General features: G+C 55.4%; 5 protein-coding genes and 1 long non-coding RNA gene across 7 annotated transcripts in view; 5 read left to right on the forward strand and 1 right to left on the reverse strand.

The window, feature by feature from the left end:
• The first annotated feature begins 130 nt into the window (after nt 1–130).
• HOXA9 (homeobox A9) lies at nt 131–4,792 on the forward strand. Its single transcript, XM_019958846.2, has 2 exons — nt 131–2,306; nt 3,389–4,792. The coding sequence occupies exons 1-2, from the start codon at nt 1,727–1,729 to the stop codon at nt 3,625–3,627; spliced, it is 819 nt and encodes a 272-aa protein (XP_019814405.2). The 5' UTR covers nt 131–1,726; the 3' UTR covers nt 3,628–4,792.
• Nucleotides 4,793–6,165: 1,373 nt separating this feature from the next.
• HOXA7 (homeobox A7) lies at nt 6,166–13,491 on the forward strand. The gene is made up of 4 exons (XM_019958857.2): nt 6,166–6,717; nt 9,854–10,145; nt 10,391–10,978; nt 11,947–13,491. Exons 3-4 carry the CDS (start codon nt 10,600–10,602, stop codon nt 12,282–12,284), a joined length of 717 nt encoding a protein of 238 aa, XP_019814416.2. The 5' UTR covers nt 6,166–6,717; nt 9,854–10,145; nt 10,391–10,599; the 3' UTR covers nt 12,285–13,491.
• A 944-nt stretch (nt 13,492–14,435) lies between these two features.
• LOC139182725 (uncharacterized) lies at nt 14,436–15,882 on the reverse strand. Its single transcript, XR_011566263.1, has 2 exons — nt 15,439–15,882; nt 14,436–14,867 (listed from the first exon to the last, which is right to left on the reverse strand). It is a non-coding gene; the product is annotated as an uncharacterized lncRNA (long non-coding RNA).
• HOXA3 (homeobox A3) overlaps nt 14,775–26,597 on the forward strand; it is a 44,653-nt gene continuing 32,830 nt past the window's right edge. For both annotated transcript variants that reach the window (XM_070787908.1, XM_019958849.2), the window contains exon 1: nt 14,775–14,873. The gene's annotated coding sequence lies outside the window, so the exon portion shown is untranslated. The remainder of the gene's footprint in view (nt 14,874–26,597) is intronic.
• HOXA6 (homeobox A6) lies at nt 16,826–23,608 on the forward strand. Its single transcript, XM_019958858.2, has 2 exons — nt 16,826–19,850; nt 21,225–23,608. Exons 1-2 carry the CDS (start codon nt 19,409–19,411, stop codon nt 21,482–21,484), a joined length of 702 nt encoding a protein of 233 aa, XP_019814417.1. The 5' UTR covers nt 16,826–19,408; the 3' UTR covers nt 21,485–23,608.
• Nucleotides 23,523–26,138, forward strand: HOXA5 (homeobox A5). The gene is made up of 2 exons (XM_019958851.2): nt 23,523–24,086; nt 25,108–26,138. The coding sequence occupies exons 1-2, from the start codon at nt 23,525–23,527 to the stop codon at nt 25,356–25,358; spliced, it is 813 nt and encodes a 270-aa protein (XP_019814410.2). The 5' UTR covers nt 23,523–23,524; the 3' UTR covers nt 25,359–26,138.

A 26,597-nucleotide genomic window follows, 5' to 3' on the forward strand; every position in this document is an offset into this window, starting at 1 on the left:
CCGCCCGCCTGCCCTCGCCGCCAGGGAAGAGGGCTAATGAGAAACACACTCTTGCAGGCACAATGTTCACACGTGAATTTAATTACCCCCTTTTAGGGGTCGCCTCTTTCTGTTCGGATTGGGGGTAGGTTTTGTTTTTATTTTTTTCCCCAATTAACATACAGGCCGAGGTCTTTTACCTCTGAAAGACTCTAAGGAGTAAGAAATACCTTCCTCAATTTGGCCAAGCTAAGAAACAGGATTAAAAGTCAATGCCCTGTGCCCCTCCCTGTTTTAATTTCTAGCCCTGGACTTGATCTGCAACCCCGAGTTTTAGGCCTTGTAACTGCCGAGCCGAGGGTCGAGTGGGTAACCTAGGCGGGTCCGGGATAGTGGTCAGAAAGGAAGGAGCCCAGAAGGACTCATACGGGGGACCAGAGGCTAACCGCTCCGGAGCCGGCTTCCCAGCTACTAGAGCCAAGGGGTCTCTTAGGCGGAGCTGCTTTTTCGCCAGCAAACTCGCCTTTCATTGATCCTGCCTCGTGTTTTTTCGCAGTTCGGGTTCAGGGAATGCGACGAGGCTTGCAGAGCTCAGCGTTAGGGCCTCCAAGGTCGGAACACACGGCTGGGACGCTTGTTGGGTCCGCCCGGGGTGTGGATAGTGATTCCGGCGGACCGCGAGCTGGGCGCGCTGGTAGTGCGTGTACGCGGAGATGGAGCCGAGCGCGCGGCACAATCAGGTCCTCAAATCCGTGGCCCCAGGGAAGACTGGCCACTCTCTCCCTGGCCGCTCCTCGGTGGGGCCCTCGCTGGAGGCTCAGCGGCGATTTTGGGAGCTGCCCGGGCGCCCTGCGCTCCAGTCGGGCAGATGCCGGAGGGGAGTTCACAGTTGGTGCTGCCTTCTCTGTGGCCTGTCCCTGTCCAGCGCGCTCCGGAAGAGGTGGTGGTGGCTCAGTCTGGGACGGATACTGCGTTGAATTTGACTTTTCTCGACCAGCCCCGGGTAAACTCTCATCTCTAGGGATCGCAAGGATTATTTACAGGGAGCTCGCCAACCAAACACAACAGTCTAATTTAACCTTTCCAAGTCCTCGTAAATTTTTACAGCTGCGAGTCACGAGGAGGCAAACGAATCTGTTGGTCGTTCCCAACTTCCCACCAGCCTGTGTGGCTTCTGAACAATAACTCCTTATGAAATATCATAAATATAGATTTAAATACAGTAGAGCGAGAATGCGATTTGGCTGCCTTTTTATGGCTTCAATTATTGTCTAATTTTATGTGAGGGGCTCTGCTGGCCGCACTCGCGCGCGGGACCCGCGTCTTGCTGATGGCGTGATTAATTGTGATATAAAATAGTCCGCTTAAGAAGTGTGTGTCTGGTGGTGGCGGTGGGAGGGGAGGGAGTACAGAGGCAAGGCCAGATTTGATCTTTTAATCTTCGTTGGCCACAATTAAAACAAACCCGATCGCGGAGCGCCACGATCCCTTTGCATAAAAACATATGGCTTTTGCTATAAAAATTATGACTGCAAAACACCGGGCCATTAATAGCGTGCGGAGTGATTTACGCGTTATTGTTCTGCCGGGCGGGCACGTGACGCGCGCGGCCAATGGGGGCGCGGGCGCCGCCAACTTATTAGGTGACTGTACTTCCCCCCCCTGGTGCCACCAAGTTGTTACATGAAATCTGCAGTTTCATAATTTCCGCGGGTCGGGCCGGGCCGGCCGGGCGCGGGGCACGGCGATGGCCACCACCGGGGCCCTTGGCAACTACTACGTGGACTCATTCCTGCTGGGCGCCGATGCCGCGGATGAGCTGGGCGCGGGCCGCTACGCACCGGGAGCCTTGGGCCAGCCCCCCAGGCAGGCCGCGGCGCTGGCCGAGCACCCCGACTTCAGCCCTTGCAGCTTCCAGTCCAAGGCGGCGGTGTTTGGCGCCTCGTGGAACCCGGTGCACGCGGCGGGCCCCAACGCGGTGCCCGCGGCCGTGTATCACCACCATCACCACCACCCCTATGTGCACCCCCAGGCGCCCGTGGCGGCGGCGGCGCCGGACGGCAGGTACATGCGCTCCTGGCTGGAGCCCACGCCCGGCGCGCTCTCCTTCGCGGGCTTGCCCTCCAGCCGGCCTTATGGCATTAAACCTGAACCGCTGTCGGCCAGAAGGGGTGACTGTCCCACGCTTGACACTCACACTTTGTCCCTGACTGACTATGCTTGTGGTTCTCCTCCAGTTGATAGAGAAAAACAGCCCAGCGAAGGCGCCTTCTCCGAAAACAATCCTGAGAATGAGAGCGGCGGAGACAAGCCCCCCATCGATCCCAGTAAGTGTCTCCTCCTTCCAGGCCGGCCACCGCCTCCACGCCGGCCACCCGGATCTGCCGGCCCTCCAGCTTTCTCCGGAGCCTGCCTTCGCCTTCGCTGGGAGCCTCCTGAGCAAAGGCCGGGAGCCAGAAGTTGCTGTTTAGGAAGCCTCCTCGGATGGGGCCCCCCAAGTCCAGAAAGCAGTGACAAGCCGGCCTGCCGGGCTTCGGGGGAGGGGAGGCGGCGGCTGCCTGGAGAGGGGGCGGGGCAGGCGCTGCGGGACGACCCGAGACCTGGTGACCCTCTCCTTGGCTTGCCCGGGACCAAGACAGAAATACTCTGGGCGAGATTCTTCGAAAGCAACGCGTCAGAGAAAGCCTTTTGTGCGGCTAGATTGTCCGGGAGCGGCGGTAGCAACTGCAGCCCGGGCAGCCTGACCCGGGACTCTGGGGAAGACGGCCGATTCTCTCCACTTCTTGCTTCAGCCAGTGGCGGCGTAAACCCTGCCCAAGATGCGGCTGCAGGCGACCGGGACGCGAGGGTCCCCGTGCTAGATTATTCAAATAAACTGGAGAAGTGATCTACGGCCTTGGGGTGCCTAGGGGCGCCATACCGGCCTGGCCAGCTCCCACAGCCTTCCAGGGAGGTCAAAATAAGGAATGGGGAGAGTAGATGGAAAGGTGGGAAGGAAAGAGAGTCAGTGAGAAGGAGAATAGAATATTAAGCTTGCTAAGGAACACATGGCAGCGTGGTTTCCTCCTGTGTGGCAAGAAAGAGATCTGTTTGTAAATTTCACTTCTTACACAACGTGTGGAGAGTGGGAGGAAGCAGAGGAGGGGAAAGGAGGACAGAGGAGGAGAAAGAAGGGTCTGGGGTGGGTGGGGGGGAGCCGAGGTTTTCTGGCGTGCAATTGTAAGTGACCGTCCCTGCGTCTGTCTGCCAGGGTTCCATTGTATCCGAGGCTCGGCTGCCTTCCCTAACCAGTTCAGCAGCGTCCTGCACTTTGGCTGAAGACCCCAGGAGTTTTCCTAGCCCCCAGCGGAGGGGGGTGGGTGTGCTTATTCACCTCCTAAATCCCCCCCTCTCTGTCCCCCACCCGCAGGTAACCCGGCTGCCAACTGGCTCCACGCTCGCTCCACGCGGAAGAAACGCTGCCCCTATACAAAACACCAAACGCTGGAACTAGAGAAGGAATTTCTGTTCAACATGTACCTCACCCGGGACCGCAGGTACGAGGTGGCCCGACTGCTCAACCTTACGGAGAGGCAGGTCAAGATCTGGTTCCAGAACCGCAGGATGAAAATGAAGAAAATCAACAAGGACCGAGCAAAAGACGAGTGATGCGACTCGAGTTCATTTAGAAAAGAGAGAGTGAGCTAGAGAGAAAGAATTGCCCGTCCTCTTCTCCTATCCCCACCCAACCCCACCCCACCCCAGCCTCCACCACCCTAAAAAGGCGGTTGGAAACTCCAGGCCTCATGTCCTAGGCAAACCCTGTTCAGGCTGGTTCCTTGGCCTGCCACTTTGATGGAGGAGGTATTGTAAGCTTTCCATTTTCTATAAGATTAAAAAAAAAAAAAAAAAAAGGCGGGGGCATTAGCGCTGATGGCTATATGTGCTAGCTTGTATATATAAAAAAAAAAAAAAATCTACCTGTTCCTGACTTCAAACAAACAAAAAAAACTACCTTTTTATAATGCACAACTATTGACGGCGGGCTGTATAGTTTTTAGACTGTGTGTAGTTAATTTAATTTGCTCTTTGTGCGGCAGAGCGATCTGCCCAGATACTTGAATACTGTGTTTTATTGTGGTAATTATGTTTTGTGACTCAAACTTCTGTGATGGGTGATGCACCCGTTGTGATTGTGAAAGCTAGAATTCGATTTGAACTCAGGTTGTTTATGAGGGGAGAAAGCAGTTGCATAGAGTATAGCTCTGTAGTGGAATATGTCTTCTGTGTAACTAGGCTGTTAACCTTTGATTGTAAACTAGCTGTAAGGATTTCCCAGTGACATAAAATTTTAAAACAAAAAAAGAAAGCGTTCTCTGGGATGCATAGATTCATGATTTTCTCCATTCTTGAAATGCGGACATTTTAGTTTCTACATGCTCTCTAGACCTATCTCGTCCATTGTGTATATATAATCCACATATTAAAGAAAAAGTAAACAAGCTTGAATATTGTTTTTGCACCAAACAGTGAGGAAATTTGGAGCTATACTACGTATGTGCAGATGGTTACTACCTATGGTTTACGTTTAATTTTAATTGGGGGAAAAATGAATGCTTATTGTAATGGAGTTAATTTTATTGATAATAAATTATACACTATGAAACCGCCATTGGGCTACTGTAGATTTGTATCCTTGATGAATCTGGGGTTTCCATCAGGCTGAACGCACACTGTATATTTTGCAATAGTTACCTCAAGGCCTACTGACCAAATCGTTGTGTTGAAATGATATTTAACTTTTTGCCAATAAAATATATTGATTCTTTTCTAATTTTTGCGGGTCAGCTCTTTGCACATTCTTCTCCGGGGCAGGGGAGCCTGGGTAGTCTGGGGGGTGGCAGACGGGCTGAAATGAAGGACAGAGCTCAGCTGTGTCTCTGGCTTGGGAGCATGAACCTGCTGCAGCCAGACCCAGGCGGCCCTCCGCTCTGCCTCCCCCGCCGGCTGCCTGGCGACTGCAGGCAGCGAGCAGAGGAAGGGTGAACAACAAGAGGCGGAGAGGCCCTGCTCCCGGCTTTGTGTCCGGTTGCGGGACTGCGGGGAGGCTTCAGAAAAGTTGGTCGGTCTGGGATGTCGCTTACGGCTGTCCAGTGGCTGGGAATGGCCATTCTTTCGTTTTGGCGCCCCAAGAATTCCCCAAACCCGGGTCCACCGCGACTGGAGGGGGCCCTGGATCTTCCCTGGCGGGGTGGGTAGGGGGAGCTGGGAAGGCGGTGGCAGGACCGAGAGCTGCCTCCTAAGGCCTCTACCAGGAGGGAATCTGGAGCCCGGTCGCCCCAACGTGGCCGCGGGCACGGACAGTTGGCGGCTCCCAGGGGACTGGATTTTGCCTGCGCCCCCGCACCCCGCCCCCCTCATCCTGCCAGGCTGGCCCGCCCCAACACCTCTCCCAAGCACAAGTCCTGACAGAGGCAGAGCCCAGGCAACCGACCAGCCCCGAGCGCCATAAAAGAAAATGAGGGCTGTTACCGTTTATGGGGTGTAAAGGGCTGCGGGGGGAACGGCCACAACTTCGGAGGCCCGAGCGCCTTCTAGATGTGGCGGAGGGTTCAGCCTCCTACCCCACTTTTCTTTTCTCGCCTCCCCGCCCCTCGCCCTCGATTTCTGCAAAGTTATCTGTGTTTGGGCGCGGAAAAGGGAAACGGGGACAACGGAGGATGGGGCGTCCGCTCACCCCCACCCCCACCCTGCCGCCAGGTTGGGACGCCCTCTGTTGTTGCAGACAGAGGAAACTTCAAAGAATGGGCAGTGAGGGTGTGCCATAAAGGCCGGGTCTGCGAACTGTCTGGAATTCGGCCCTTAATGGGTTTACAACTGTCCAACCCCAATTAAGATTTTCCACCAAAGCCCTTTCATTTGTTGGCTCTGTCTGCCGCCGATAAACCAGCTGCGGAAACAGCTCTTTTTTTTATGGGCACTGCCCTCTCGGCAGTGTAGATTCCGGGCTCCGTGCAGACCCCCCGGGGATGGGCCCTTGCCCGGCTTGGAAAGTGGTACCCCCGACCCGCGGCGGCTGCTGACGAAGTTCAGGCCGGGGCTGGGCTGCAGTGTCAAGGCACGGCCAGCAGATGGCAGTATGGCTCCACGCAAGAGGCACCGGCGCCGCCATCTCCCGCCGCCGCGACCCTGGGAAGTTCCTAAGATGTCGACTTGATGCAAGCTCTTCTGGAATGGGAGCCCCACATTTGAACGAACGGCTGTCGTATATTTTCGGTGCCGCTCACGCATGGCCAGAAGCCTCGCTGGGAAACAAAAAAAGCAAGCGGCGGGGTCTCGCCTGATCGGCACAGGTCGCGCCCTCTTCGCTCCGCTCCCCATCCTGGGCAGGGGGCCTAGGGCTGCGGTGCTGCCGCTGTCCCGAGGCTGCGGGGCGGTCGCGGGGACCGATCTAGGGTGACCGTTCCCACCCCGGGACAAGCCTCGGGGCCTCACGACACTCGGAGAACGCGACCGACCGGCGGACAGACACCAGGACTAAGGCCTACAGCCCGTGGACCTGGTGACCCTCCAGAGGGCGCGCAGAGGGCATACACAGTGGCCAAGGGTCCTGTGGCGACCCGAGAGACCCCCCGAAGGCTGCGTCCCGGTGCAGGGAGAGTCAGCACTCGCAGGCGAGCCAGGACCCCGGGACTCGGCCGCCTTAAAAACGTCACGGTACAATCAGGCGGCTGAGAACTGGGCGTAAAGGCATTCTTGGTAATTGTCTAGTGTGGGTCTGGAAGGATGGGGAATCCTGGGACCCGGACCAGAAACTGCTTTGGTTATTCTAAAATACATGATATTTAAAATAATTATATTTACATCCCAGCTCCAGGACAGGAGTTCACGTGGTGAAAGCCGCCCTTGCTTTCTCTCGTCTCCGAATTTCCTGGGTAGTGGAGGCACCAAGGCTACTCTGGCGTCCGTCCCCAGCTTAAGAGGCGAGGAGGGGGAGAGAGGGAACCCCAATCCCATTCGAGCCTACCCTCGACCCTGGGCGGGGGTATATGCCTTAGACCCTAACAGGAGGAGGCCGGGTGCGTTCCTGCGTTTTCGAGGATCAGCCCCGGGTGCAGAATAGTTTCAGAAGGAAAATGCAAAAGCAAACAGGGAACCCCTCCGAAGCACTCCTGAGCCCTGTGAATACGCCACGCGGTGCGTTTATTTGGGTTGTAATAATCTCCGCCAAGCCCACAAAATGTTTACAACCTACATCTCGGCGCTGTACACGCTGTAAAACCCAGTACTGCGTTTTTTTGGCTGACATCTCCTGGGCGTCACTACCCGTGTGTCTCTCTCCCCTCTCTTTTCTGTTTATATACACACGTTGGTATTACAGACACACGCCTTCATTATATTTCCTTACTTAATACATAAAATTTCACAGCCTTTGGTGAAAGAGGTTTTATAGCTTCCCCAAGAGTCGCCCGTGGCCGTGTCTCCAAGCCGCAGATACAAAGCTCGATTTACGTAACTTTAAATAAACGGCGAAGGAGCAGACCGGTGGTTACCGGTCACGGAGGCCCCAGGTAGGTGCAAGCCTGTCGGGAACTCAGAGGCCTCGTGGACTGCCCGGGGTAAGGCCTCTCTTGCCCTTGGCCGGCGGGTGTCTGGGAGGCGCGCAGATGGGACCCCGCGTCCTCCGGAGCGCCTCTGCACTCGTCAGGGATGAGTCGCTGTTCGAGTTGCGATGGAAGACTGAGCATTGGGTGCATAAGAGGCGCGCAACCCGAGCGCGGGGTGCGTGTGGCAACGTTTATAGAAGCAAATCTTCAGCCGCCCGACTCCTGGCAGGCTCCACTCACCGCCCCAGAGCTGGGTTTACCTTCTTAGCTGGATTTCAATATCGAGGACTTTTTGGTAAAGAGAAGCAAGGGAAACACTTTGCTAGGTAGGTAGGACCCCAGCTCCAGGAGAGCCCTAGGAAAAAGTCTTTATCTAAAGACCACTCGGCTGATAAGAAACCCGCCTTCACGTGGCCTGCTTCAGGTTGAGCGTCAACGAGTATTTGTATGAATATTATCACATTTAATCCAGCGCATGTGTCTGTTTGGCCAAATAAATAGAAAACCGGAGGCTCAAGAACACGCGTTTAAAGAGGCCATATTTGAAAGCCTGGTGTTGTCTGGCTTTTACGTTTTAAAACCCCGCTGCAGAAGGCAAGAGAGGAGAGAGAAGCTCAGAAACGAAAGAGAGGTTTCAGCACCCGTAGGGCTCGGCCGGGTTCGCTGACTTGGGCTCAAAAGGACTGAAGCCTTGCTGGCAGTATCTGGATCCTCTTTGGCCCAGGAGGAGGATCAGTGCGTTCTGCCAGGACGGCTTGGACCTACTCCCGACAAAACTCGGGCAGGGATGAGCTTGTGGCACGGGCTCCCAGACCCCTTGGCTGGGAACGGGCCCTTTCCTGTGCTCCCAGAAATCGCTCCCCCTTGGTCTGTCGGGTCGCCCCACTAGGGCAGGTTCTACTACAAACGCCATAGCTGTTGGCTGCTCCAGCCCCCGGAGTCTAGACAGACGGCGGCGGCAGAGCCGGTCTTTCTCTTTGCATCTTGCTCTGTGTCACCCGAGGAACAATTTATTGGTCTAAAGCTGTCTAATTCCGCTTCTTTGATCTCCTAGCCTTTTTGTTTGTTTGGTCTTTCTTTAATTTTCTTAGGTTTTTATTTCCTGCCAGAAAGTAATGTTATTTGGAATAGTTGTTTTTTTCATTCCTACCAGTCTTACCCCCTCCATTCCCCAACGGGGACACACTGTCACCCTGGTCCTCCATAAAGGGCATCCCTGGATATTGCCACACCATGGCCCCTGCGCCCCCAGGGGGAACCACCAGGCACCCACCTGCTCAGACAGCCCCCACTGCCCCACCTATGCCTCAGGCCGTCCACTAGGCCAGAGCTGGGACTCCGTTTTCATCCAAGCATGAACCCTCCTGCCACCTTTTGTGCTTCTGGAACCCCCTGAGAGCGTGCGGTGAACGGGATGGCCCGAACCCTCTGAAAGTGATGGGAAGTGCTTTGTACACAAGGAATCAAACTCTATAACTCAGAGGAGAATTTCCGGGGCAATTCCATTGTGAGGTCGGGTTTATGGTGTGCAATCGAGCTGAGCAGTAAAAGGCGTACTGACCCAGCCGCTGGGCTTCCATCGCTGTCTGGGCAGTTTATGAGGCATATAGGGGAAGGGTCGCCCCACCACCCTCTAGGGTGCTCCAACCCTGCCCCAGAGATTGGAAGCTTGGGAAAGTAAGGTCTTAGAGTGGGGGCCCTGGGTGGGAGTGAGTGAGACTACTTTGTGCTTCAGTCTTGGAAAAGTAAAGCTAGTCCTTGGAAAGGTGAAGCTGCCAGAGCTGGGTGGCCTTTTGGAAAAGGTCTGAAAGGGGAGGGGGGGTCTCCTCTTTTGTTTGGGGGTCTCCAAAAGAAATGGAGAAACGTAGGGGTTGTGGTCCCCAGGCCCCTGGGGCCTCTCTTCTCTTCAAATTGGCTCTAAAGCATGTTTGGCTCCCAGGCATCCAGGCCCAAGAGAAGGTAGCCGAGGCCCAGGAATGTCCCCAGTGAAGGTTACCAGAAACCTTATAGTAACATTGGCACCTGGAAAGGTGTGGGCCTGAGGTCCCAACAAGCTGGAGGAAAGAGATTTGGTTCCGTCTGAGCGAAGAGGAACCAAGAGTTGCAGGGAGGACAAAAGAGTGTCCACGCATGTCTTCGGCTGCTAGAGGCCAGCCAGGTGCCCAGGAGAGAACGCACAGAGCCTGACAGGCCAGCGGTGTTCGGGAGGAGGGAGGGAAACCTCACGTTAATAAATCTACTGGCAAATGAGGCTCATTAATAGATAAATATTTCACTGTTTCCTTTAGGCGGATAAACAGTGCGCCGCCGATTAAAGAAAGGAAGCTGGGAGACCTTGACTTTATTCCAACCACATGGTTCCAGTCAGCGGTGGCCTTCTTGCTGCAGCAGAAAGCGACGCTGCGTTGGCCCCATCTGGATCGGCCCCATCTGGATCGGAGTCTAATTCGGCCTCTGGCCCACTGGACTTGGGACGGGGAACGTAGGCAAAGAGTCGATTTGCCCAGAGCTGAAACTTGTCCGCTTGGCCACCGAGTAGAGGGCCGGTACTTGGGAGCGCAGAGACCTTCCCTGGGTTGGGTGAGTGGGCAGAAACGAGGGGCAGGGAGGACCCGCCAGCTTGGTTTAGCGTCCGGGAATAAGCAAGGAAGGGACTGCGCCCGGCCGGTTCCACGCGGCCTCTGCCGGCCAGGGGTCCGGGCTGGCGGCGAGCGGAGCCTCCACGCAGTGCCTTGGGAGTCCTTTTCCCGCGGGATGCGCCAGGCCGGCCGGGCGCGAACAGATTCGTTGGCCACATATTTGAACCTCTTTCCCTTCCATTCTAGGCTGCCGCGGGCCCAGCCGAGCGAGACCACCTGTGAGGGCGGCTGAGATTGGCGGAGGCGGTCATGTGGGCGGTCACGTGCTGCGGCGAGCTCCGTCCAAAAGAAAATGGGGTTTGGTGTAAATCTGGGGGTGTAATGTTATCATATATCACGCTACCTCGTAAAACCGACACTGAAAGCTGCCGGACAACAAATCACAGGTCAAAATTATGAGTTCTTCGTATTATGTGAACGCGCTTTTTAGCAAATATACGGCGGGGGCTTCTCTGTTCCAAAATGCCGAGCCGACTTCTTGCTCCTTTGCGCCCAACTCGCAGAGAAGCGGCTATGGGGCGGCCGCCGGCGCCTTCCCTTCGACTGTACCGGGCTTGTACAATGTCAACAGCCCCCTCTATCAGAACCCCTTCGCGTCTGGCTACGGCCTGGGTGCCGACGCCTACGGCAACCTGCCCTGTGCCTCTTACGACCAAAACATCCCGGGGCTCTGCAGTGACCTCGCCAAAGGCGCCTGCGACAAGGCAGACGAAGGCGCGCTGCACGGCTCGGCCGAGGCCAATTTCCGCATTTACCCCTGGATGCGGTCTTCAGGTAGGCGCAGCCGCTAGGCGGGCCGGGTGGGCGGGCGGACTGGGAGCTGGGAGCGCCGGGCTGGGGGAGCGGAGCGCGGAACGAGGCGGCTGCGAGCCGGCGGCCCCTTGACTCCTGGCGGCGCTGCCTTTCTGGTTTTAATTAGAGCCGAGGCGCCATAGCAAGGAGAGCTCCTAGCATTGTATGTAAATGAGGCTCATAAAACTTTTTATGGCCCAATTAATGGGTTCGATCCTCGTAAATTTATTTAACTCTATTTGCCTTGGTATCTCAACATTAAGTTGGTTTGTTCGCTATTCTCGTCTTCTCTTTCTCCCTCCCTTTCTTCTCTCTCCCTCCTCCTTTTCCTTTCAGCCTGGCTTTTCTTCTCAAAAGCAGGGAGAGCCAAACGCTTTTGGGTCCCTTATGCGCCCCTGTGCCAGGGGCCATTTAAAGGCAGGGAGGGACGGATGGGTGGGAGTGGAGACAGAGAGCCCAGTGCCCTAGGAAGGTCTGGGGATGGGGGCGCGGGCTGCTGGGGAGGAAAGGCGCCCTTGGAGTGAGGGCCGCCGGAGAGGGTCTCCCACTTGCCTAGCTAGGCGGGGAAGCGGCTGGCTCGCCTTTGAATGGCAAAAGCGCAGCGTCTCCCACTTGCCCACACTCTATATTTACAATTTGCCTTTGTCAGGGGGAAGCAGGACATTGTGGAAGCCTAGCCGGCTGGAAAGAGCAGTTGTAAAGTTGGGATTCTGCGCCTTCCCCCCTCACAGAGCTGCCTGCGCGTCTGGCACCGCAGTCGGTGTCTTCCGCTAACACTCCCGCTCCTCCCCCAGCTCAGGTTGGGGGCGCAGGGCGGAGGGGGACTCGGACCTGGGTCAGGGCCCGGATTGAGGTGCGCGCTTCTGAATGGCAGCCGGGTTGATGCCCTGGCCTGTGTCCCTGTCGGCTTGTCTGTCCGTGTGTCCATGTGTCCATGTGTCTGCTCGCAGGGCCGGACCGAAAGCGGGGCCGCCAGACCTACACGCGCTACCAGACGCTGGAGCTGGAGAAGGAGTTCCACTTCAACCGCTACCTGACGCGGCGCCGCCGCATCGAGATCGCCCATGCGCTCTGCCTCACCGAGCGCCAGATCAAGATCTGGTTCCAGAACCGCCGCATGAAGTGGAAGAAAGAACATAAGGAGGAGAGTCCGGCCGCTTCCGGCGCCCCCGAGGGTGCCGCGCCCGCCGCCTCTGCAGCCGCCGCCGCCGCCGCTGCCGCTGACAAGGCCGACGACGAGGACGACGACGAGGAGGACGAGGACGACGACGAGGAGGAGGAGGAATGAGGCCCGGCTGCCCCAGACAGTTTGGAAAGCGTCTTTAGAGACTGATTTTATTTACAAAAGTGAAAAAAAAAAATAAAAAGAAAATGTAAAAAAAAAAAACCCTACTCCCCAACCTGCACCCAATCTACCCCATTACCCACTCCAGCTCCCAATTTTTTTTTGACCGAGCAGTCACCAGACTGGGTCCCGTTGGGGATCCCCTCTGCCTCTGAGGACCCCCAACAGACACCCCCAACCCCAGGCCGACCAGCTCTGCGCTGGCACGGTTAAAATACTACCTAGCACAGGCCTCCTCCGGGAGAGGCACTCCCAAACTACCTAAGGGCCCAGCCCCAGAGGGCCTCCACTCCCAGGAAGCCCAGAAGTGTCCCAACACTGTCAGACCCCCAGCACCTCCCCCGGAACCGGCAAGGACCTGATTCTCAGTACTACCTACTCGCCCCAAACTACCTATTTTGTGCTCGCTGGCTCGCCTGCTACCTAGTGCCGAACCCTCCCCCCTCCTCGGCCAGGCCTCTGCTGCTTCCGGCTAGTAGCCTTTGGGGTCCCTGAGGCTGCGCTGAGAATGCGCTGGGATCCGGGGACCAGGGCATTGGCTTCTATTTAAATGGAAAAATAATATATTTATTCCAAAGCATTCTAAGTGCTACAATCTAGAATCCCTCCTTCTTTGGTCTGGGCACCTCATGTTCAGGCCCATCATCCCCTCCTTCTGGAGCATTCCCAAGCTAGCTGCCTGGGCCTCTGGGTTCGCTTCTGCTTAGTAGGACCACAGAGATGCTCCCAGCCTCCCTGCCCCTCCCCTGGCCCCTGTGTCCCACTGTCCAGCCATGTTGAATATGTGTATCCTGACTTTTCCTACAATGGCAAATATTGTATATTTGAACACGATTTTTTTTTTTTTTTTTGGTCATTTATATAGTCTTGGAGCTCATTTGTAAGGCAATGTCCTGACTTGGGAAGGATGTGTTAATGGGGTGGCTTTGTAGCATGGTGTGTTGTCTTGAGCTAACTCTATAGCTGGTGAGGGGACTGATGCCCTCGCCAGCGCTCTTCATCTCCTGTGTTGTCCTGTGTCCCCCCTCATCCCTCTCAGCTCTAGCCTGGGCTTCCAGGAACGGGAAGGTACATTTTCCTACACTTTCCGTCTTGCCCAGTTAACAGTGTTTTATGTAACAGAAAAATAAAGATGCTTGATGACAAAGAACTGTGGACTGCCTTATCTGGGAGTTGCAGTGTGCTGGGGAAGAGAGGGTGAAGCATGTCTGGAGAGCAAGCCCTGGCTAGGTCTGTATGGCCAAAGGGGCTTTGGGACAGCAAAAATGGAAGGAGGGATAGGGTTCAAGTGCTGGTTGCCATGTATTAGTGTATATGCCTGTTGAATCCCTTTTTGCGTGGATCGCTATGGAGATTTATATAGGTGTGTGTGTACCTCTTTGTGTGTCTATTTTTGTGAGTCCACAATTGTATGTATTTCTGTGTCCATAATTGTGTGCACACATTTCTGTGTGTCCATAATTGTACATGTACATTTCTCTGTGTGGAGATTTTTGTCTGGTTTGGGTGTGTATACAAACATCTTCCAGATCCCTTGAAAACGGAAATCTTCGACTGATACATTATAGTCTATTCTATGAACCTCCCCCAAACCCTCCATGGATTCCACCCTTTCCTCTAAGGTTATAGAGTGGGTTCCAAAAGGTATATCGTCCTGCGACTGTTTCCGAATTCCCCAGGAGCCCTGAACCCGGCCCGGGAAAGGACGCAAGATTCAGGGCCTCTGATGCCGCCCCCAGCCCCACATTCAGGAAAAGCGAGGTGGCCCCAGAACCCAGCACTGAAGCTAAGGGGTAGAAGGGGCACTGGCCGCAGACCCCGCTGCGAAACCCTGGCAAGGGCGTCTGGATGCGGAAAAATGAGGAGCTGGGGAAGGGGCGAGGGGCGGTGGGGACAGCGCAGAACAGTGGCAGCTCGCAGGCGAAGACCTCGACTCCCGTCTCCTGCTTGGGTTGGACCGGCTTCTTATTACTCTTTTAATAAACCCCGGCACAACTGGGTCTGTAAAACCTGCGGCCCCAACTCGGGGCCGCCTCGGTGGTAAGATGGCGCCGGTGTAGGAGCTGCCTCCTCTTAGTGATGGGGAAAGGGTCATAAATCCGTTGTTGTTTATGAAAATTTACAACTTTGCAATACAACTTTATGAGTTGTTCGGCCCTTCCATTGGCCGCTGTCGGTCATGTGGATGGGAACCGTGAACATGAACTTTTTTATAATTTCCCTTGCGAGAATAGAGCCGCATTCTTTTGCTCCGCTCCGTCCTGCCTGCTTCGGAGCTCAGCCTTCCAGCCAGGCTCGGCTGTGCTTTGTCCAGCGATGGCGAGCGAGACGAGGCCCCGGCCCGGCCCGGCCCGGCCGCTCCCGCTGGAGGTGGGGTGTGCCCAGTTCCCGGCGCCGCGGCGGTCGCTTTGCAACTCGCAACCTGGCTAATTTCCTGCGTCCTCTAGCACCACGAAGGACAATTCGTCTCCCCGGGCTGCCCAAGCGACAGCTGTCAGAGGGACTGGAGCTTCTGGGAACCGCCATCTGAAGGTGAGACACGTGGGGAGATAGGAGCAAAGGTGGTGAGAAGGCAGCGGGCGCCGGCGGCATTGGGGGAGGGCACCCCAGGGTGGCGCTGAAAGGGGGCAGACCTAACCCTCTCCCACCCACTCACCTGATCACACACGCACCCCCCATCACACACACACACACACACACACACACACACACACCCCTCCCTCTCCTTTCCCGCGCGTGCTCACCTTGGCAGTCGGTGCCCTCCTTCCTTCCATGCCATAGCTCCCTGGCACGGGGCAGCAGCAGCTGAGGGCTTCTCTCTCCCATTCCCCAGCGACCTCGCAGAGCCCCCAAAAGGAAATGACCCTGCACCCTGCGTTCCCCGACAGCCTCCCGGGTTTGGATTTTTTTCATTCATGACCCAATTGGCCGGATTGAATCCCCCCAATAACTGGAGACAGTTCCCGAGGTGGGAAGATGGTAAGAGAGGAAGGCAAAGTGAATTCATCGACAGGAGTTTTTATCATAGTATCTTCTATTCCTTGGGAAGCGGTTTCTAGAGAGTAAAGGTAGAATAAGCAAAAAACCAAAAACTTACTAATTCAGCCAGAGTCCTCTGCTGAGTGCCTGCTTCGCTTCGCGTGGTTTTCCGATGAGAGAGATGTCAGGAGCGCGCGGGGAGAGGGAACAGGTTCGGGGGTGGAATTCTGTGTTGAAGGAGAGGATGGGGTTAATTGTTGGGTGTTGCTTGGCGGGAAGTTTCGGTGCAGAGGATGTAGTGGTGTTATTGTGAGTGGCAGGGGCCGCAGCTAAGGTTGAAGGAAGGACACAAACCGAGTCTGGGCGATAGGGGGACCCTCCCACCCCCAACCACCTCGGCGCAGCGGGCTGACTGGCGACGGCGCTCCCCATCTCCAGAGAGAGCTGGGAGAGGACTGTGCAGCCGCCTGGGATGAGGCGCGGAGGGTGCGGCGGGCGTGGGCTTGAAGGAGCCCCGTGGCGCAGAGCTGACTTGGCCTAGGTGAACCTCGGCCAGATTTGTCCCGGTAGCTTCCTGGGACAGCGAAATGACCCTGTGGTTCTGGGCCCGAGTTCTTTTTGTTTGTTTGTTTGATTTTGGTGGTTATTGTTTTCCCCACCTTAAGATAATGCCTTGGTATGCATTCGATACTTGAGAAGGGTCTGTGGACCTTGGGGACTTCCACTCGCGCCGGGGGTGGGGCGGGACGCGCTGGGGCGGATAAAGCGGCGTATTTGCATCGCGGGGCCGTGGGTTGCCCGACTGCGGCTGCCGCGGGCAGATAATTTATTGCGACCGTGCCGGGCGCTCGCTGCTGCCACGCTGTGGCCATCTCCGGAACCGACGCCAATAGCAGTCCCGCGTCGTGCAGCCTGGCGCGACTGCTGCGCGGGCCCCTCAGAGATTTCCAAGCAACCCTAGGAGAGGGGGGCGAGGGAGGACCTGAAGGGCGGCCTCCCAGGGCCTGACTGGCCGGGAACCTCCCCCGCCTTGACCGCCCTTGACGGGAGCTGGACGCCTGACTAGACTCGGGTCCTGCTCCCACCCAGCAACCATGGAGACTGGTCGCACAGGCCGCCTGGCACGTCATGGCTGCTTCTCTCCAAACTGCGCGTTCCAAGGCGCCCCAGGGGTGCACGCTGGTTTCGGGAAACGCGCCCGCTTTGGGATTTAGAAATTGGAGCTATCACTCGTAGTCCTGGGGCCTGCAGGCCTGACTGGCTATGGCAAGGAAGGCGGGCTTTGGCTCCACGCGAGGGCCTGTGACAGGCAGAGGCCGCACCTGTGTGCTATGGGCTCTGGCCTGGGCCAGCGAGTCCAGTGGACTCGGGGGCCCCGAAGGAGCCCCCCCGCACGACAGCAGGCCTCCCTCCACACCCGCGGAGGTCGAGGAGCTCAGTGGGCAGCCCAGGAAAAGGGCGAAATGTGAGGCTCTGCTCACCATCCCGTCCGCCTTGAAAAGCAGCTGAAAGGTAAGTGGGTTTTCTGTGTGGCTTTGACCGAGGAAAGAGCCCTGGTGGCCATTCTCACCTTCCTAGGAGAGGCTCCCTCCAGCGTCTGGGGCTTCTATTCTTGCCTGAAAGGAGCGCTCTCGGGCGCGCGCTCTCTCTCTCTCTCTCTATATATATATGCAGCTAATGCTGGTTGGAGAAATAAATTGGGCAGCTGCCAACATGATATGTACTAGCCTTGGCTAACATCTAGAGATTTCAGTGTAATATATTTTTGCCATCTTAGTGCCTATAGAAGCTAGAAATACGCTGTTTTGCTGTTAGTTGACAGATCAAATATTTTGTTGACCGAGACAATGATTAGATCGAGAATCCAGGTCAAACCATAACAGATACTAATAATAGTAGTAAATTGCTCCCAGCCCCAACACTATGTGGAACCTAGAGGAATAAAGCAGACATTATAAATATAAACATTTATCAACATCTCCAAATGATTATTTTCATCTTAATAACTTGCTTGAAATCACTGTCATCTGATGGCGTTGTTTAAAGAACAACTCAAACGTTTTCTTCTAACACAGCTTTTTTTTTTAAATTTCAACTCTCGAGTTTTAATTTTCACCTATCAGATCCTTTTCCTAAAGAAATTTGAGGGCAAGTTAAAATTATATCCTGTCCTACCAGGCCCTTATTTATATATGCAACAGAGAAACTTTCCCAGGTTCAATTGATTGGGGCGCAGGCAGAAGGCATCTGGGTGCAGCCCCCATTCAGTGGGCAGCAGCTGATTTCAGGGATGCACCATAGTCTCTGGGGAGGCCAATCAGAGCCCAGTCTTTTCTCAAATTTTTTTCCTTGGTGGAAGTGAGGGGAAAAAATTGAAAAGCAAGAAAGAGATTAAGGAAGTCGTTGCCAGATTCCTAGGGGGCCCTTACCACCCCCCCAAGTTCTGAACCCCATCGGCCTGCATTCACCAGTTTTACAGATCTTATAAACACCCTCCGGAAATTCAACTAAATCATATAAATAAGTCTTTCTTCAAGCTGCACAGAATTGAGGACTTTAAAGCTAATTCAAGGGTTTTACAAGCCTAACAAATACAGTTGTAAAAATGCCACTGGAATGATACCACATTTTACAAAATGAGATTGATCTATGCACTGTAAAAGTCAACTATCTTGAAGGCACAGCTCTCAGGCAAGAGAGCACAGCCCAGGACAGGCTTTTCATGTCCTGTCTGGGGAAGGCCAGGCCTGCGACTGTGGTGAACGCAATTCAGATAATTTCTGGACCTGAAGAGACAACTGTTTCTGGTTCTGGAGCACAGTGGGTGGCAGGTTCCCCCAAAGTCCCAGAAAAGGCAGGAAAAGGGGATATCCCAGGACAGTGCCCTTTGGACAGGTGGCCCAGAAACCAATCACATTCGTTATTGCCACCACCTTGGGCCAGCAGAGCTGCCCTCTCTGCTGGGTTGAGCCAGGCACCCTGGGTCACTAGCATCTCTGAAATGAGGGCAGAGATTCCACATCTGGACCTGTCTCATCTCTGCCACCCACCCCGGAGCACGAGAGGGGAGCAGGTCCTAGGGCTGGCTTTGGAACTCAGTCTCACAGCTATTCCTCTGTAGATTCCTTTCTCGTTGAAACCAGTGGTTTCCAGCCTCTGCGTTCCTGGGTTCAGAGGCACCCAGAGCGGGGCTCACAGCTTGTGTGTGTGTGTGTGTGTGTGTGTGTGTGTGTGTGTGTGTGCGCGCGCTTTGAGGCCAGGCAATAGCTGGCCATTGTAAGGAGGCCTCTGGAGATGCAAAGGAGACATGTTGTACGTGGGAGTAGGGGGCCGGCAGGGGAAGAGACTAGCCTGATCCTAGTCCTGGTTGGCTCGAGGTGAGCCTTTCCCTTTGGTGGTGAGGCCCAGGCCCTTGGTGGGAGTGGGGAAAGAGAGAAGGAGATGATGCACCGATTCCTAAGGCATAGGAGAGAAGAACTGGGGCGAAGGCCTGGTTTCTCAGATCCCTTCTCCATCTCGGTAACCCGCACCCACGGGGAGAGGAGTGCAGGGGGAGGGGCAAACTCAGGGCCCTGCCGGTAGGGCAGGCCCGCCGGAGTAGAGCCATCCTTGTCACCGCCCCTCCCGGCGCGGGGCTGTCAGGTTTCCTGTTTGGAGAGAAAAACCAGCAAAATCCAACAAGGCAAAAGGGAAGGAGCAAAGAGCGGGCCTGTTGGGGCCTTTGCGGCCGCCGGGACACCAATGCCCCTACCACGGGCCGATCCGCACGCCCCTGCCCGGGCTGTGCCCGCCGCCAGCGTTGGGGGAGAGAGCCGGGCGGGTTGGTTGTGCGCGCCCATCAATCTGCCGGGCGGGCGGGCGGGCGGACTGGGGGCTGTTTGTAACTTTGCTGCCTCGGTCGCCGCGGTCCCCGGGGAGCGGGCTCCGGCGTTCGCTCCCATTGGCCGCCGCCGCGTCAGCTGGTGCGATTTGCTGCTGTCGCTTTTGGCGTTCGGCCATCCAGAAACAAACCAGTTCGATGACTACTAATAGTTATAGCCAGATGTACTAATACACAACAAATCACAGTCCTGCAGAGGGGCGCGCAAATGAGTTCCTATTTTGTGAATCCCACTTTCCCCGGGAGCCTGCCCAGCGGCCAGGACTCCTTCTTGGGCCAGCTGCCCCTCTATCCGGCCGGCTATGACGCGCTAAGGCCCTTCCCGGCCTCGTACGGGGCGTCGAGCCTCCCGGACAAGACGTACACCTCACCTTGTTTCTACCAACAGTCCAACTCGGTCCTGGCCTGCAACCGGGCATCCTACGAGTACGGGGCCTCATGTTTCTATTCTGATAAGGACCTCAGTGGCGCCTCGCCCTCGGGCAGTGGCAAACAGAGGGGCCCCGGGGACTACCTGCACTTTTCTCCCGAGCAGCAGTACAAACCCGACAGCAGCAGCGTGCCGGGCAAAGCCCTCCATGACGAAGGCACCGACCGGAAGTACACGAGCCCTGTTTACCCCTGGATGCAGCGGATGAACTCCTGCGCGGGTAAGGTGTTTCCCTGCAGCCCCTCAAAGAGTGTGGAGGGAGAGGGGGAAGGAGGCAGGGAAAGAAGGAAGGAAGGAGGAGACAGTAGAAAGAGGACATAGAAAGAAGGGAGGAAAGAATAAACAAAGTTTCTTTGGTTTTTAAAAAAAGAGGTTTTTTTTTTTTTTTTTAAATAAAAAACCCAACCCATTCCCAATGGGACAATCAGGCTGTGAAAGAGTGAAGGCAGGGCCCAAGTGCCCATGTAAGGTGACACCTTAGGGGAGCGTGGGGGGGGGGGTCACTCCACGCTGTGTGAAACCCAGTGACAGGGACAATCTGAAGAGAGAGCAAGGCTGGATGGGAGAGTGCGCCTGCCCACCCTGCACCCTGGTAATACCCTGCTCAGTTCCCTAGTCCTGATGGCCTTCTGCACCCGTCCTGAGAACGCCTCTTTCCCTCGCTGTCTCCTCACCTTTCTGCCCTTCAGAAACCCATCTAGAAAGAGGCCCTCATTTGGCCCCTTGCAGTGTCTCCCCAAAGCCTTGGAGGGCCACATCCCCGGCCTCAGGATTTTTCCGCTCTCTCCTCCCTCCCCTCCTCCCCCCTCCACTCAACTGCTCACTCACAGCCAACTTCTGCCTCCTTCTGAGGCCCTGCCTGAGTCTCACACACCCAACTTGGGGGGAGCCCCCAACCCATGGGTCTTTTTGGCATCAGAATAGATAGCCCATCACAGCCCTACATTCTAGAAGCCCCAGATGGCCCATATCTCCATCTCTTTGCCCCTGATTTCCAAAACTCCACAGGGAATTCTTGGAGAAGGAAGGAGCCTAATGCGGATTTTAGAACTTACAGTCTTTTGCTTTAAAAGTCATTTGTGTTTTCAAGAGCTCTGCTTTTCTCAGAAGGGCCATACAATGGGAAGGCATTTGCGAAGATCTAAGAGGGCTGACCATTTAAAAATTTCCAAAAAGTATATTGTGTCCTGAAGTGCTGACCACAGTAATAACTCCACAGAGGTCAGTGTGTGAATTCGGAGTGTGTACCCTACTCACAGGGTTCCATACCCATCATTTCCAGACACACACACTGTACCCTCACAAAACAGGCTCAGGTGCCCGGATTTAAGAATGCTGTTCTATTCTTTTTTCTTGTAATATTTTTACTGAGCAGATTTTGCAAAAACAATCATTTCCCACCCTAAGTCGTTTTAGGTGGAAAATATCTCGCTTGGTATGAAATAATCTTCTCCTATCCAGTCCGCTTTCGGCCCCAGACATAGTGGGAGAGGCGGGTGGTTTCCAGCCCCGAGGCCAGAGCGTGGGGCTCAGGGCTGACTGGTCAGGGTGCCTGGATCCTGGCTTACTGGCGTCCGGCCATTTCTGCTCGCAGGTGCTGTGTATGGGAGTCACGGGCGCCGAGGCCGCCAGACCTACACGCGCTACCAGACGCTGGAGCTGGAGAAGGAGTTCCACTTCAACCGCTACCTGACGCGGCGCCGCCGCATCGAAATAGCCAACGCGCTCTGCCTCACCGAGCGCCAGATCAAGATCTGGTTCCAGAACCGCCGCATGAAGTGGAAAAAGGAAAATAAACTCATCAATTCCACACAACCCAGCGGGGAGGACGCTGAGGCAAAGGCAGGCGAATAGACGCCTGGGCAGGACCAGGCCCGCGCCGCAACCTCCCTTGGCTTTGCCCCCTTGCCTTCGCCTGCTCCCCAACTTTCTTCCCGCCTGCTCTCACCCGGGGGGCTTTCGAAGCTTCAGGGGAGCCCGGCGCTTTGCAAACGCCTGAGCATTTATTTCTTACAAGGAAAAAAAAAAAAAAAAATCCCACACAGCCAATCCCAGCGGTAGAACGAGGCGCACTGCACACACAGTCCCGATCTCCCAGGCTGCCCAAGCCGGATCCGGATCTCCGGGCCCGCCCCGAATCCGTCCCGGGCTCTTGTTGTTAGCGCCTCTGCACGTCCCTGAGCTCGGGTCGCAGGTTTGCTGGAGAGGAAAGAACCCGGGGACCGAGCCCGTTTTGGTGTCTGGGCGTTTCCGCCTCAGTTCCTCGCCAAGTCCCAGAGATCTTGATCACTAAATCAACCCCGACCACTGGGAAGAGGGGGCCTAAAGTCTGGGGCCCCAGCTCTGCCGTGGCCTTCCAGGCCGTCCCCAGACAGGAAGACGCGCGAGGAACAAAGGGAGACGGAGAGAGCCTTGTGTCTCGGCCCTGCGCGCAACCGTCCGTGGAAAAGAAACAGCCTCAGCCCAGCCGAGCCAACCTGGGCACGGATGGAACTTCACAGCCCAGGAAGCGACTGGGCTCCCCGAAGGCTCTGAGCTCCGGATTCCGGCTCCCCACCTCCGATAGCGCCGGCGCTGCCACCACAGCAGCTTTCAGAACCTAAGGAGACGGCCCAGAGCCATGGGAGCAGCGAGAGTCCTGTTTTTCAAACGTGCCAGGGGTGCCTGAGATGCTTGGCCTCCATCGGGGAGACTCCCCTGCCTCGCCTTTAGGCTATATTTGTGATTTACTTTCGTCTTTCAGAACCCAGAAAGATAACCACGGAGGTACTAGGCACTGCCACAAAATGCTTTCATTAGCGCCCTCATTTTACTCCTGGAGGTCTAAGCAAGACCCTAATAATTCGACCCACGTATCCCCAGCCCCAAACAGCTTCTGTGGCTGTGAGGAGCCTGGGCCCACTCTCTGGGTTCACGGAGAACCCTTCGACTTGGGGCCGGGTTGGCTGGAGGAAAGGGACTGGGTGGTGAAGATTCTCCAAGCTGGATACTCAAAGCAAATCAAATAGCAAACTAATGACAGGAGAACCATATTTACACGCAAGAAAAATCGACTCTGGTTATAAAAGTGTATGGAATTTGACCTCGCCTCGGAGAAACACTACACAAAAGCTATCTTTAATAGACGCCTGTCATTTAAGAGCGGCAGGGACACTGCCCCTCACGCGCTCGAAAAAACAGAGCCATAATTGTAACTGCTGCTGCGGGTAGGATTTATTTCTCCAATTGGCTAAATGGCCTCCCTCCCTTCCCCGAAGGTGATATCTGTATTTTCAAATTTCAGAGCTGTCGGCACGATGGGCAGAACCGACCCCAATCTCGCCACAAAAATAAGAGGGGCTACACAGCGGGGAAATAAAGTTGTTGTAAATAAAATTCAAGTCACCATCTTCCCCCAGTCCTCTGCATCCTCGCCGGGCACGCGATCGGCAGCTGACGGCCTCACAATTGGTACATCCTAATGGAACTGCGAGGGAAATGCAATAATTTTGCCATAATGGGCTGTAACCTCAATTCGACCCCGGCCCTCGCAGCCCCGGGTCGGAAGCGGAGCGATGCGCTCTGCCTCCAGCGGGTGGCGCTCGAGTCCGACTGAACGACGGCGGCGGGCGGCGGGCGGCGGGCACGCGCCTGGGGCGCGCGCGCCACCCCTCTCGCCTCCACCCAACTCCCCCATTAGTGCACGAGTTTACCTCTAGAGGTCATCAGGCAGGATTTACGACTGGACAACAAAAGCACGTGATTCGAAGTCGTACCCCATATTTGGGTGCCTACGTAGGAGGGAACCAAGTACATGTCCCAGTCATTTCCATAATTCATCATAAATTGTGCAAGGGTGCTATAGACGCACAAACGACCGCGAGCCACAAATCAAGCACACATATCAAAAAACAAATGAGCTCTTATTTTGTAAACTCATTTTGCGGTCGCTATCCAAATGGCCCGGACTACCAGTTGCATAATTATGGAGATCATAGTTCCGTGAGCGAGCAATTCAGGGACTCGGCGAGCATGCACTCCGGCAGGTACGGCTACGGCTACAATGGCATGGATCTCAGCGTCGGCCGCTCGGGCTCCGGCCACTTTGGCTCCGGGGAGCGCGCCCGCAGCTACGCGGCCGGCGCCAGCGCGGCGCCCGCCGAGCCCAGGTACAGCCAGCCGGCCACGTCCACGCACTCGCCTCCGCCCGACCCGCTACCCTGCTCCGCCGTGGCCCCTTCGCCCGGCAGCGACAGCCACCACGGCGGGAAAAACTCCCTGGGCAACTCCAGCGGCGCCTCGGCCAACGCCGGCAGCACCCACATCAGCAGCAGAGAGGGGGTTGGCACGGCGTCCGGAGCCGAGGAGGACGCCCCCGCCAGCAGCGAGCAGGCGAGCGCGCAGAGCGAGCCGAGCCCGGCGCCGCCCGCCCAACCCCAGATCTACCCCTGGATGCGCAAGCTGCACATAAGTCATGGTAAAGCCAGCCTTTTCCTAAATCCAGCCGCGGGGGTGCGACTCTCGGTCCCCCTCCCATCTCCTTTACCGCCCTCTCTCTCCCGGTCTCTCTCCTGGTTTCCCCTCTCCCAACCCGGTGGAGCCTCTCCCCGCCGTTCTCCTTCCCCTGCCTTCCTTCTTTCTCCTTCTCTTTGAAGCGCTGGGCGCTCACGAATTGGGGGTTGGGGGGAGAGGGGCCGTTGGCCAGGCAAGTTTAGACGTTGAAAGAGGGGGAAAAGGAAAAACAAAAACATATCGAACCCCAGCGCCTCAGAACGCACTGACGGGTCAGGCCAGTCGAGCAGGGAGCAGAGGGGTAGAGGATGGCAGTAGGAGCCGTGAATCGGGCTTGTCAGGGCGGATAATTTATGAGGAGGGCTACGCTGGGGAAACAGCGTTACTAATTAGAGTCCCCGAAAAGGGGCTTGGTGGGGGGCATCATCGAGGCGAGAGCTGGCGAGATGCTGAAGTTTGGGCGCAGGAGGAAGAGCAAGAAAGGAAAGGGAAGAAGAAGGGGGGTGGGGAAAAAAAAAAAAAAGAAAGCAGGCGCCCCAAGCGTGCAGGCTGGAACAGGAGGCGCCTCGCGGGGCTGGAACTTTGAGGGTGACCTGGAGGCCACTTGGGCGCTCAGAAAAGGGCCTTGCTTTGGTGGGTGTCTGAGTGTCGGGCAGCCTGAGAGGGCTGTGCCCTGCCTCGGGACGCCAGAGGCAGGTCCAAAGGGCAGGAGAGGGACGGGGGAAAGCCGGGCGATCCTCCGGGGAGCGGCTTCAACCTCGGATGGGCCGATTGTTCCCAGAGTCCAAACCTTATTGTTTTCTCTCTAGGAAGGAAGAGGGAAGGAAATTCGGGAGGGGTGGGTGGGTGGGCGGGCGAGGAGGGAGGACTTGTTGAGCATTTTTCCCCTGTTCCCTGTCCAGGACCCTGGCAGTTCCAGCTGGCAGACTTTTTGGTAGCCAGAGGCTGAGGAGTGGGTGGCTAAACCCCTGACTTTTCTGTTGCAGACAACATAGGCGGCCCGGAAGGCAAAAGGGCCCGAACGGCCTACACGCGCTACCAGACCCTGGAGCTGGAGAAGGAGTTCCACTTCAACCGCTACCTGACCCGCCGAAGAAGGATTGAAATAGCACATGCTCTTTGCCTCTCGGAGAGACAAATTAAAATCTGGTTCCAAAACCGGAGAATGAAGTGGAAAAAAGATAATAAGCTGAAAAGCATGAGCATGGCGGCGGCGGGAGGGGCCTTCCGCCCCTGAGTATTTGAGCGTTTAAAGTACTGAGCAGTATTAGCGGATCCCGCGTAGTGTCAGTACTAAGGTGACTTTCTGAAATTCCCTTGTGTTCCTTCTGTGAAGAAGCCCTGTTCTCGTTGCTCTAATTCATCTTTTAATCATGAGCCTGTTTATTGCCATTATAGCGCCTGTATAAGTAGATATGCTTTCTGTTCATCTCTTTGTCCTGAATGGCTTTGTCTTGAAAAAAAAAAATAGATGTTTTAACTTATTTATATGAAGCAAGCTGTGTTACTTGAAGTAACTATAACAAAAAAGAAAAGAGAAAAAAACACACAAAAAGTCCCCTTCGACCTCGTTTAGTGCCAATGTTGTGTGTCGCACTCGTTGTTTAACTGTGCATGTGAGTGGAAGTGTCCCTGTCTCAATAGCTCCAAGCTGTTAAAGATATTTTTATTCAAACTACCTATATTCCTTGTGTAATTAATGCTGTTGTAGAGGTGACTTGATGAGACACAACTTAACTTGTTCGACGTGTAGTGACTAGTGACTCTGTGACGAAAACTGTGACTCTGAGCGGTGTGTCCCTGCGTGCCTTTGTAGGACCCTTTGCACGAACTCTGGAAGTGGCTCTTATAAGCGCAGCTTCAGTGATGTATGTTTTTGTGAACAAAGTTACAAATATTGTCCAAGTCTGGCTGTTTAAGCAAACTGTGATCAGCTTTTTTTTTTTTTTTTTGGTATTTGTTTTTAAGGAAAAAAATACTGACTGGAAACAAAAAATAAACTTTCTATTGTAAGTTCTCTTGGTCTGGTTTGTGCCAAATAGCAAGCGGCTCTTTCTGCTCTTCTGTCTGTTTGATGCGGGGAGGCAGTGAGTCTGTGGCTACCTGAGCAGCCTGCTTGTGCAAGAAGGACCTCAAATCAGCAGCCTGACCCGCGGCCTCCCTAGCTCTGACACAGCAGAGTTCAGGGCAGGAGGTAGAAAAGCCTTAGGTGCTTGCAAAGCCTGAGTTTAACCTGCCCATTTCTGAGGAAACCAAGTTAACCGGCTGGGTACAAAAAAAAAGAAAAGAAAAAGGAGAAAAAACCCAGGGCTTTGTTAGCGGCCCTCAGGGGCCCACACAGTTGCTGCCTCTCTCTGAAGGCCATCCTAGGCCTCCACTTGCTGAAAAGGCTGCTGTGTCAAGTTGTGGCCCTTTACCCCTAAACCACCCAGGCACCCTTTCCCACTCCTCACCCTCCTGAACCCAGTTGGCTTCT

The sequence above is a fragment of the Bos indicus genome, chromosome 4 (assembly GCF_029378745.1).
Source record: "Bos indicus isolate NIAB-ARS_2022 breed Sahiwal x Tharparkar chromosome 4, NIAB-ARS_B.indTharparkar_mat_pri_1.0, whole genome shotgun sequence".
Classification (NCBI taxonomy): Eukaryota; Metazoa; Chordata; class Mammalia; order Artiodactyla; family Bovidae; genus Bos; species Bos indicus.

Bases quoted from the DNA above. Each gene is read 5' to 3' on its own strand.
- HOXA7 (XM_019958857.2), top strand. From the start codon at position 10,600: ATGAGTTCTTCGTATTATGTGAACGCGCTTTTTAGCAAATATACGGCG. The intron at 10,979-11,946 runs GTAGGCGCAGCC...GTCTGCTCGCAG, and splicing joins CCCCTGGATGCGGTCTTCAG to GGCCGGACCGAAAGCGGGGC.
- HOXA9 (XM_019958846.2), top strand. From the start codon at position 1,727: ATGGCCACCACCGGGGCCCTTGGCAACTACTACGTGGACTCATTCCTG. The intron at 2,307-3,388 runs GTAAGTGTCTCC...CCCCACCCGCAG, and splicing joins CAAGCCCCCCATCGATCCCA to GTAACCCGGCTGCCAACTGG.
- HOXA6 (XM_019958858.2), top strand. From the start codon at position 19,409: ATGAGTTCCTATTTTGTGAATCCCACTTTCCCCGGGAGCCTGCCCAGC. The intron at 19,851-21,224 runs GTAAGGTGTTTC...TTCTGCTCGCAG, and splicing joins GCGGATGAACTCCTGCGCGG to GTGCTGTGTATGGGAGTCAC.
- HOXA5 (XM_019958851.2), top strand. From the start codon at position 23,525: ATGAGCTCTTATTTTGTAAACTCATTTTGCGGTCGCTATCCAAATGGC. The intron at 24,087-25,107 runs GTAAAGCCAGCC...TTTCTGTTGCAG, and splicing joins CAAGCTGCACATAAGTCATG to ACAACATAGGCGGCCCGGAA.